The following is a 12,353-nucleotide window of genomic DNA, read 5'->3' on the forward strand; positions in this document are numbered from 1 at the left end:
GGTTGGAGTAGCTCCACACACGACTTTCCCGTGGTGGAGGTTTTAATCATAACTTCCCAACTGATTTGCGCTTCTTCTGGTCACCGTGGGTCACATGACCAGCAACTATTCACTTGATGTAACAATGTCCACCATTGGTTGATGACCAAAAATTGTCCAATCGGGAATTAGTTTAGATGTCACTTGGGCAACTAGGGTGACTTGCGACTTTTTATTCTCGTGAGAACCGACGCAGAAAGAGTCTCTGAGCAACTTCTCGAACAAAGAGTCATTGTTTTGGGCACACACACATACGAAGACAAAATTAACTTTGGGGCCTCTGAGTCGAAAATGACGATAAGACTGATTTCACTGTTGCTAACTTATGTCCTTTTCACCAGAATTGAGTGGGAAAAACTAATAAAGTGAATGTTTTAATGTTCTTGCTTTGACGAGCGTCCCGCTGTCGATAGCAACAATTAATATTTTCTGTTAGGTCAGTAACTAAGCGATTAGCGTACGCGACTTTGGCGTGGGAGACTCGGGTTCGATTCTCGGCGGGAGCTCATGTAGTTCGGATTCTACGTTAATTAGTAGGTCCCGCCTCATATAGCCTCAGTGCTTAAAGGGACGTTAAACTCAAAATCAACTTAACAAACAAGAGAAACAGAAGTGAACCTAAATTTTAACCCTGGGGAACACACACACAAGTATGTGTATCAGAAACATGACCTTTATATCTTAAAACAAATTTTCTACAGGTTAAATATGAAGTAAAATATCTGATAAAATTGGTGATAAATCATATGAATTAAGTTTGTTGATTAAAATATCATGAGGAAGTTTGTCGAAAGCCTTAGAAATATCAAAATATATTACATCCACTTGTCCTTGGGTTTGTTTTCAAACACCGTGCTCGTGGGTTTTCTCGGGGTTCTCCCGTTTCCTCCCACATTCTTCATTCCACCATTTCATTCATCTCTCATCATCACCGTCTCCTTTAGCCTAACCGGCATAACCGTGGGACGTAAAACTTAAAGATTTCATTTCATTTCATTTTGGGTTTGTTTTACTACAAGACATTTTAATGATAAGAAAAAGATACCTTCTAACACACCCAATGTGCATATAAAAAATCAGAACAAGGAATTCCGAATTCTAGAGAACGTTCAGAACATCATCACTGTTCTTTCTCCTTTCAATATCATCTAAATATCAGAGACAACTCTCAGATGACTGAAAAACAATAATAATAATAATAATAATAATAATAATAATAATAATAATAATAATAATAATAATAATAAATTCTAAATATCCTCTTCTCTGTAATGTAATTGAGGATATGGCAACATTTACAACCATTATCGTATGTAACAAGGGTTGGGTCCCCATTTTTGCAGTGGTGTGAAACAGAAATTTTATGCTTTGAAACAATAACCGCCTGCTGCATCCTCTATAGAGGGGAGGGGAGTGAAGACATCCTACAACACGAATCAGTTTGGCCGGAAAACAGCACATTCCAGATGATAAGTGGCGGAGTAAAGTCAGATAGCGTGATGTTTTGATCTTCGTGTAATTGCAACGCTGTCTTCCAAGATGACACAGCCAGAGCTATTCAGGCCTGGGGTGAGGAATATTCCGATAAATTTCAATACCTCCCCTGATTTTAACACTATAGAACACCTACGCTCAGTCGTAGAGAAGAGAATTAGGCACACATTTCCTCCTGCATCATCGCTAAAGGAAGTAAATACCGCACTACGTGAAGAATTGTATAATATCCTCTGGAAATGATTCACTAATTTTATTCTACATTCCACTTCACGACGAATACAAGCTACAGGCTAAACATGATTGAACATCGTATAAATAAGTTGCATTTTGTTACGATGTTTCCATTCTGTATATTCCATTTTGAATGAAGTTGAATAGTATAGGAGGTTGGCATTCCTGAGGTGTTGAGCATAAAGTGTATGTCATTGGCTTGATATTGCTTGATTTTTTTCCCTGTTCTTAATCATTGACTTGTTACCCATCGTGTCTTTAACCTAAAGGAGACTATCATGGGATTTTTTTTATGCTTCCACCAGGGTTGGGTAATTACGCGTAAAAAAAGGTTTTCTACGTGACGCGTAAAATACACGTAAAAAACGCGTAATTTACGTAAAATACGTAAAGTACGTAAAGTACGTAAAAAATTAGAAACAGGTCTACAAATTAAAAGAAAACGTTCTACGCGCTGAGCTTTAAAAAAATTCTTCCTAAAATTGTATGGAATCTAGCTAGATTTTGCAAAACTTAATCCGTAAGCATAAACTGGAAATTTTGTATTGGCTTTGTAAAGGAGCATTGTATAATACGGTTTGCACGCGTGACTGTTCAAAACCCATTTCATCATGTTTCATGTTTTAAACCCTCTGTAATCGAGAAAAGTTTTATGCTAGAGAAGCCGTGGGAGAAACTATTGTGCAATATAACAACAATTGTTAGTCTTTGTGGTCTCCATTTGTGACGACTTTCTGCAATGTCTGAGAAAAGCATCACGAACAAGTAGAGGAGTTTCTGTTGGAAAACCTCGGCCCTTCAGGAATAACTAGCTACCAGCAATATCGGGGAAAATTTGAAGAACTTATGAAGAAGGGAATTACAACACCACGCACATTCTAGTATTTCGCTACTCGGCAACATAAGGAGTTGTCGGAATTTGCTATGAAATTACTGAACATCCCAGCATCTTCAGCGCAAATTGAAAGACTTTTCTCAAGTTGGTCCTTTGTCCTTAACGTCACAAGGAACCGGCTCAGCTTCGAACGTTCGGAGAAACTACTTCAAATATACTACACCCTCAAATTACAAGACCATTCAAGTTATGAATATTAGTGTGATTAAGAGTATTGTGTTCGAATTGTACTAAACTATAATGGGAATGACATGTAACATTTTTTTTTTTTTTTTTTTTTTTTTAGAATTAAAATAATGGCTAAGTTTTAAATGAAATGATATACTCAGTGTTATTGGAACCAAGTGAAATATATTCAGTATTCGAACTAGGAAGAAAGATTTTTTTTTTTTCAAAAACAACTAAGAAACAAGTAGTTCAATATTCTGTTGAGTATTTTCTTCAGTTTTGTCTATTTATTATGAGCATCAAAAATTTCTACATTAAAAGTTCAAATGATAGTCAAGTGCTAAGGGAAGTAATACGTTTAGTGTTGTTGTTGGACTTAGAAGAAAAGAGCAAAATAAATGAGTTCATTCCGAAAAATGTAGTATAATGTTCTGTTGGGTACTTTTATATTTTTTTAGTTGTGTGTGTTTAAAATGAGAATCTAATAACTTTTACATCGAAAATTCAATATGTCCCAGTGCTAAGTGAAGTGGTATATATAGTATCGTTGGAACGTGGAAGAAAAACAAATCAGTTTATTCTAAAATTTCATTATTTGAATATTCTGTTCAGTATTTTTCGTATCACTTATATGTGTATTAGTGTGTAATATGAAGGTGAAATGAGCCTAATAGTCAATCTCTTTTTCTTTTCTAATAGAAGTTTCAAAGTATACTGAAATGTTTCGAGTTTTATATTAAAAGCTGCAAAGGTATAACAATAAATTGTTATAAACAAAAGGTTACTTGATACTTTCCGAACCAACACATATTTTTAATGTGCGTGCTTATATGTTGGGTGGTTGTGCTTGTGCGCGCAATAATAGGTGGATAGTAGTAGTTGGCCGGCGAGGGGCTATCCAAAATTATCATTTATTACTATGATTTGGCATAAAATCATTACTTTTCAATATAATGTTTAGAAGATAATAATGTTTTAATGCTTAAATAAGAAAACTAAGCTTACAATATAACCGACTATTCAAAATGATCTTAGTTTTAATGAAAGAAATATAGTTTTCTACGTCTGCGTAAAAAACTGGTTTTCTACATGACGTATATTACTAGTAAATTACGCGTAATTTATGTAAAATACGTAATAAGTAAATTACCTTGCCAACCCTGGCTTCCACTTTCCCCTGCCTTTGCCATTTCATATGGGCTTATTAAATGGCAGACGCTAGTGCCTCTTACTCGTAATTCTCTCTCTACTACTTTTTTAATTTATTTTTTTTCGTATGATTTCTCTCCTCTTTTTATGATTGGCCTCAGTTATTGTGAGGCGAGACTTACCTTTTATTGGCATGATACCTAAAACAAAATTTAAATCATGACCTATTCTTTATCTTTTTCTTTCTTTTTTTCTTATTATTTTTATTTCGATTTTTTAAAAAATTGAGAAGATACACAAAGGCGCACACATATACATATACATATACATGAGCACGAAACACCTTGCATAACCTGTAAAAGTATAAGCTGAAAAGAGAAAAGAAATAATTAGTAAATAATTTAAAACAAGTATTACCAGGATCTTTTTTCTTCTTTAAATAGTTATATCCCCTATTTAATTACTATTTCTTGATGTTATTTATACCTGTCTTTCCTACTAAAAAAGAAAGTTCTTTGAAAGGAAATCGGACTTCCAGATTTCCAATTTTTCGTTAGTTGTTAGTTCTGGAAATCAGCATCAGAACTATTTTGGTCTATCTGAATTTCTCTCACCAGCTTTGTAAAGTCTTCTTATTTTCTCTCTTCTTCTTTTAAAACTCTTGTTATATTTTAAAATCCTGCCACCACTAGCAAAACACTAAACAAGGCACTATACACTAACACTAACACAAAGAAAGAACGTGAGGCTTTAAATCTGGAATTGTCATCAGAACTTAGTTTTTTATCTGTTTGATTTGATTAGTTTTATTTTCTTCTAATTCTTTATTTCTTTATATTTACAACGTAGGGTGTGGGTCTTGTTAATTTCTTCTTCTTTCATCGTTTCTTTCCTTCCACGAGTTTCTTGATACGTGTCTTGCAACAAATTGTAATATTTTCTAATTTTATTTTATCGTTTAGTATAGTTTGTATATTGTCCCTTTTTAATTGGTCTCTTATTTTGTTATTTGTTATATAATTATTGCAATTCCAGAAGACATGTTCTGGTGTTTGTATTTCATTACATGTACATTTATCGTCGTTAATTATATTAAGTCTTCTCAGATGAGAGTTATACGGTCTGTCTAGAGATGTATTCTATTAATTCACTGCTTATTGTCCCCATTTCTTATCTTATTTTTAAGTTCGGGATAATGGTTCTTGTTCTTTGTCCCTTTATCGAATCTCTCCATTCATCTTCCCACTTACGTTTAATCAGTTTGTTAATATCGTCTTCGGTGCTTGGCAGTTGTCCCGTAATTTCCGATATCTTGGTTCTTTCATTATTCTTTAGCCACGTCTTAATACATCTTCTTAATATCTAAAGGCGTATGTGTTCTTCATTGGCCAAAAGTTGTATTGTTTCAGCAGAGATAGTTTTCATGATGCCATGGGTTCTAATTAGCATTAATCGCTGCACTCTTATTAATTTTTGCCTTAGGTTTTTGTTTAGAAACAGTCTATGACCCCAGATTCCAGCTCAATATTGTGCAATAGCCATTAGAATAGCTTTGTTATACAATTTAAAAATTTTTCTGTCAATTTTAAAATCTTTTATAGCGACTGTTAAGTTTTTGTTGGCTATTTTTTTCATCTTCTCTGTTGTTTCAGTTATATATTTTTCGTAGTTTAGCCGTTGTCTACCATACAACTAAATTTTTGAATTCATTTACAATTCCTATTTTAGTGTTCCTAATTTTGATTATAGGTTCTTTCTGTAGAATTTGGCCAAATACTGTAATTTTCGTTTTATTAACCGATAGAGTTAATTTATTTTCTATACACCATCTTTCTAGATTTTCTAATATTATATTTCCGTTTTGCTCTATTTGTCTTCTTGAGGATGCTGTCATCACAATTGCTAAATCGTCCGCATATCCAACTACGCCTAATGTTTCTTTTAGATTGTTTAGTTTTCTTAAGCATGGTAGTAATGTTCCACATTGTAGGTCCGCACATTGAACCTTGTGGGCATCCTTTGGTGCTTATTGTTGTTATATCTTTTCCTGGAGATTTTAATGTAATCATTCTGTCAGTACAGTAATCCAGCATGATTTTGTAAAGAGCTTTACTAATTTTTAGTTTTTTGAGTTCTTTAAAAAGTGCGGGCCACCATAGATTGTCAAAAGCACTACTAATGTCGGCATAAATAACAACTTGGTACTTTCCCAGTTTACCTTCTTCTATAAGGTCAATTAGTCTTTTTACAATTGTTTCGGTGCTTTTTCCTTTTCTGAAACCATATTGCAATTTGTCATTATTTAAAATTCTGTTTTTGTTTATTCTTTCCACAATGGTTCGTTCGAAAAGTTTACTTATTACATTTAATAAGCAAATAGGGCGATAAGATTCTGAATCGTCATTTTTCTTGTCATCTAACTTTTTGAATATGATTAAATTTGCTTGTTTCTACCTCTTTGGAATTCGTCCGTTAAAAGTTTTGCTAGGTATGGTGCCCATTCGTCAGCATTATGTTTAAAAATTTCCGATTTTATTCCATCCGGTCCAGTAGCTTTTTTGCTTTTAAGTCGTTTATGTAATTTATTATTTATCGGTTTTTTGGTACTTCTATTCTGTCGTCTAAAGATGATAATTGCATTTCTCTTCTAATGAAACTTTGTGAGTTATTATCTTCTTCAAGTATATCCTTTGGTAATAGAGATTTTATTAGATAGTCTATTGTTTCTTCCCAATTATTTGTGTATGTACCATTTGTTCTTTTTAGAGTTGAGAGGGTGGTAGGTGTTTTAACTTTATTACTTATAATTTTGTAGGGATCACCCCAGGGATGTAGATTTAAATTAGTTTCAATGTATGTTTTCCAGCTATTTTTCTTTGATTCTATTACTTTGTTTTCATATTTTTGTTTTAACTCTCTATATTTGTTTAATCTGTTTTCTCTTAGATTAATTTCTGTTGTATGTTGATAAAGTTTCCTAGCTTTACGTGTTTTTCTTTTCAGGTCTTGTAGTTCATTTGTCCAGAAGGTATCTGTTTTAGTGTGTAATCCTTTAGTTGCCATTTTTGTTTTTGTTGAATTTTTAATTGATAATTTTATTGTATCTTCTATTTTCTGGGCTAATTCATCTAAGTTGCTCTCTTTTTCTATCTGTGGTAGATTTATCGCTTGCCAGAACTTTGTCCACTTTATCTTCTCTGGGTTATATATTAATGTTTCGTCTGAAAATTGAAAGTAATTTGTTTCTTCTTGTTTGGTTGGTTCTATGATATCAAATATTATTATATTATGATCGCTTATTGTTGCTGAATCGAGTACTTTCCAATTTTTTATTTTATTACTCAATCTTGTAGAAGCTATAGTCTGATCGATGTTTGATTCTCCCTGACTGTTCTTAAATGTTGGTAGATTCCCTTATTTATTATTATTAGGTTATTATTCATGACCAATTCTTCAACCCTTTTCCCTCTATTGTCCGTTTTATTGCCGTGCTATAGTGTTGATTTGGCATTTGAATCCATGCATATTAAGATGTTTTCTTCTTTATACTTTTGACAAAATCTTTCTATATTATCCAAAAAAGGTTATATGTCCATGCAAAATTGACAATAACAGTTGATTAATTTAATGTTCCCTAGATTTGTCCTCAATTTCACACATACCGTCCAATTATTTCAAAATTGTGTTATATTTAATATTGCAGCTTTTGGTTTCTCACCTACGTTTTGAGGAATTTGGATCTCTCCTGTGTGGTTTTTCGCAATAATTGTTTCACAGTTTCCCATGTTAATCAACTTGTCATTTCTTGTGTAAGGCTCTTATACAACTATTATGTTTGCTTCTTCTTTATTTACTAGTTCTTTAATTTCATCCATAGCCGTCTTTGCTCCCATAGCGTTGATTTGAATGATTGTTAATTTTTCTTCCTTTAAGAAATTTGTCATAAAATGCTTTTGAGCTTGTCATAATTTATCGTTTTTTTTTTTTTTTCTGTATTTAAAAGTCGATTTTTGCGATTGTGCGTTCGTATAGCATTTTATATGTTGCACACTCTTTTTCGGTTTTAGCATTGCACTTTTTCTTTTTCTTGGTGCATGGGATACAAACCTTGGCTTTGTCTTTATTCACACATCCCGACTTATCGTGCTCCCCCCCCCCCCTGTCCACAGAAAAAGTACTTTCTCTTCTTTGCAGTGTTTACTGATGTGATCATAATCAAGACAAATATTGCATTTTGAGACAGTAATAAAGTCTTTTATTCCATGAGCTTCGAACATTAGATATACTCGTCCTTCTTTCAAAAGTTTTCTTCTGATTTGGGAAGTTGCTTCAATTACTAGATGACATTTATTTATTTATTTATTTATTTATTTTGGTTCGGTTCTAAATCTAGGTTTAATTTTTTTGATTGCTTCTGTCATTTCTTCCTCGTCAAAGATTTGCTCCACTAAACTTTCGACAATATCTTCTTCTTTGAAATCAGCTGGAATGTTGTATATAATGAATAATGGTTTCTTCTTCTTCGGTTTTTCTACTACAACGGTTTCGTTTAGTTTCTTGTTATTTACTAAGCTTCTCATGTCTTTTTCGGTGGCTGTTTCTATAATGATTGCATTTTTCATTGTTTTAATCGATGAGATTTTGATTTTCTCTTTAGCTGGGTTGACAGCTTGAAACAATTTTCTCTTTGCCTCCTTTATTTCCTCATTTCCATTCGCTTTTAGAAAGATGGTTGGGTTTTGTTTCGTTCGTGCTTGTTCAATTTCCTGAGTTCTTTTACTTGTTTGTACTTGTTCCTTTGATCCTGTAAGGATTGCGGAATACAGTGGCCTCTCTTCTGTGATTTTTCCTTTGTCGGTTAGTAATTTGGTGATTTCGATCTTTAGTTTTTCATTTTCCTCTCTGAATTTATTTATTTCAGTCCTTAGGTATTGATTGACACCTTCTGTTTTTGATTGTTTCATTAACCATTTGGCTAACTGCTTCTTGATACTTTTAGCTATCGTTGAACTGGCTTTGCTTTTTCTCACTGCTTGGTCAACAAAATCCATGGCCGTTTCGTAGTCCTTACTAATTTCAACATCGTTGTCTTCTTCTTGATCCTTTTCTCCTTCGACCTCATCTCTAGAGATATTTCCCTCTTGCTCATTTAAACTCATGCTGACATTAAGTTTGGTTGGAGAAACTTCTTTTTTCCTTTTCCACTCTTTTCCTTCTCAGCTGGTGAATCTACCTTTCGTTTCTCACTAAATGTCTTTCCTTTATCTTCTGGATTCTCTCTTTGAGTTGTGTTTGATCTGGTTCTGTTCATTTGTGCGTTAGAGTTGGTTGTTTGTCTTTGTTCCCGTTCGTACTTATCTAGCATATCCTCATAAGAATTGCCTGAAAAGTTTGGCCTCCTATCCATTGGAATTTTGGCTTGTATCTTTGTTTCCCTATAATTATATTTAGTTTAGTTAGTGCGGAAAATAACACCTTACTATTATGCAACCCGCGTGTCCTTAAGAACGTAGTATCATGGGATATAAAAATACTATAAAACTATCATGGGATACAAAAATACAATAAAATATAAGTAAAATGTAACATTCTTTTAAAAAAATCGCCGAAGCTGACCGCCGCGATCGTTGGCAGTCGCCAATTAGTTTATATGATTTCAAAAAGAGAACATTTCTCAAACTGCTGGATCATTTTATAACTTTGCGGAATGCACGTGAAGAATAGATTTATTCTCTTAGTAATTCAAGGATGTTAAAAATAAAAGCAAAACATGGTCGTTTCAGAGTGATTTCGCACCTTTCCCTACTCCCTGGTAGTCGTGGTGAGTAAGCAAAACGTGGTCGTTTCAGGGTGATTTCGCACCTTTTCCCTACTCCCTAGTAGTCGGGGTGAGTGGTGATCGTTTAACAGGACTGTAATGTATGTTTATCTTACGAGATTTCACATAGGTACTGAAAAAAAAAGAAGAAGAAGAAGAAGAAGGAAAAAGATTGTTAAGAGAATTCCCGTTGTATAAACATTCCTTCGCAGCTTTAGTCTATTATAATCTTGATGACAGTGTGTTTAAGACTACCATAAAAAAGTATTGCTCTTGCATATTGTTGGAGTCAATATTAAGTTCCAACACTATTTCTGTCAGTATCCATTCGTAAAGTAGTAGAAATAGGACCCATATGGAATAACAGAAGGCTCACGGACGGCGGTGGAAAACGAAAGAGAATAACAGGAGGAAATCATGTACGCGTTACTATTATTAATTCAAGATAAAATGTTACTTATCCTTTTTTTACAGAGGTACCAACAATGAAGCTAACTTGGATTACTCGTGCCATTTTAACGTAGACTTAAGGAATAAACAAGCAGACTGGGAGAAAAACCACATGGGAAATTTTCGTCGAATTTACCCGTCGTCTGAGTCTAATAAATACGACATGTTTCTTCTGGATAATAATAGCTCGTTTTTCCAGGATACTGTGTCGTCTAGAAGAAGAATGGAATCCAATTTCCAGAGGAGGGAAGAAGCAAAGGTGTGTAATAAATAACATTAAGAAATTTTTACCCCAAAAGTTAAATTCACCACTAGTTCTCCTTTTATGGTTCAGAGATTAGCATTTTTGTTATAGTGTAGAAGTTTTAGTTCGACTTCCATAGAGCAAATATAGTATGAATCCTACGATAAAATGTAGATCCATCTTTAATACAAACTTCGTACTAGAAAGAGAAGTTAAAATTATGATATGCTATAAAGTAAATTTTAAATACTTAAAAACCTCATGTCTCTTTCAAATTTACCTTAAATTATACAAATAATTCATTTTTCCTGTTAAAATTCGTATTAAGAGCACCTCAGTGGTCGAATTGAAAAGCATTATTACCGATATGCATGTGTGTATATAGACCTGTCTTAGGTATATTTCAATATAGTAGAGTTTATTTTTCAATTTTAACAGATAGTATTACTTTTGGCGTCTTAATTTGCTACCGAGTGTTGAAACCGTAAATGGTTAGGTGCAGATGCTTAATGGCGTGCTTATATAGATTATCTCCTAAGTTTTATATTAACAGAAGTAAGGGCTGATAACTTCAACTCAAAATACCAGTTTCTCCTTTAATGGAATCGTACCAATTAATTAATTTCTAAGTCAGACAACTACTACGTGCTGAGTATACTTAAATCCTCCAAATCTGACAGCAGTCGTCTTGTTTTACACTCATCACAACACAGTTACTAAATCAACATGAAAACAACTTGTCCGACAATTGGCTTTTACTTTGGGGCCGCGGTGGCTCAGTGGTAGAGCGTTCACCTCTGGTGCTTGGGGTCCCGGGTTCGATCCCAGCCCCCGCCAAGTGAACTTTGTGGTGGACAAACACCGTGTGCGTGGGTTTTCTCGGGGTTCTCCCGTTTCATCCCACTTTCTTCATTCCACCATTTCATTCATTACTCATCATCACCGTCTCCTTTAGCCTAACCGGCATAACTGTGGGACGTAAAACTCAAAGATTTCATTTCATTTTTCAATTGGCTTTTACTTTTTATCTCCAATACCGATATTTCACATTAGTTGATACTGTTCCAATTCTATCACTGCAGTACCTTTATCTTCTAAAAATATGTTTAAATATGTGAGAACAACTAGTTAGTTATAAAAAATTGGTTTCGTCCTCCCCATTAGTTTAGTAATCCCAGATTCAATTTCCGGTGGGATAGCACAAGTAGTAGTAATAATAATTTCACAATCATTTACTTATTAATTATCCGCCTCCTTAGCCTGAAGGCATATCCGTGGGACGTTTAAAAAAAAAAAAAAAAGAGATTAGTTACAAAAATTACACCAAAGGAAAGGCATATTTTTGTGATTTTACTAAATCAATCAAAGCATGAAAGAATAAATTACATAGTGCGTTATTCATGATTTTTATTTAGCACTATCGATAACAACGCACACGAAATGATTTATCGTGTATCGTTCATCTCGCATTTTAGGCTTTGAGAGAAAGATATGTTCAGCATATATATAAATGTAGATATGATTTGTGTACGAAATAACATTTCTCAATTTTGTGTAAAGTAAAAACAGAGGAAAATGTCGGAAGAAACATTTTAGACGCTGTTACTTGACCATTTTAAATCTAATCATACATAAACATAATGTTAGCTGAATATTATTAAACAGCAAAGAAGGTATTTTAATGTAAACTTCTTAGGTCGATTTCTAAAAGTTTACTAAGCGAGTTTGACTACTTTGTATTAGGATATGAGTAAAGTGAAAATGATATAAGTCGCTTCTTGGAACACACATTTCTTATATGCAGAAAATGATATATATATATATATATATATATATATATATATATATATATATATATATAT

General features: G+C 33.4%; 1 protein-coding gene across 6 annotated transcripts in view; it reads left to right on the plus strand.

Annotated features, from left to right (window-relative positions):
• LOC145666574 (tubulin polyglutamylase TTLL13-like) overlaps positions 1-12,353 on the plus strand; it is a 211,565-nt gene that overhangs the window by 142,950 nt on the left and 56,262 nt on the right. For all 6 annotated transcript variants that reach the window (XM_081733930.1, XM_081733929.1, XM_081733932.1 and 3 more), the window contains one exon: positions 10,272-10,506. In XM_081733930.1, coding sequence (XP_081590056.1) covers positions 10,272-10,506 — 235 coding nt within the window. The remainder of the gene's footprint in view (positions 1-10,271; positions 10,507-12,353) is intronic.

The sequence above is a fragment of the Thermobia domestica genome, chromosome 12, assembly GCF_964235325.1.
Source record: "Thermobia domestica chromosome 12, izTheDome1.hap1.1, whole genome shotgun sequence".
Taxonomy (NCBI): Eukaryota; Metazoa; Arthropoda; class Insecta; order Zygentoma; family Lepismatidae; genus Thermobia; species Thermobia domestica.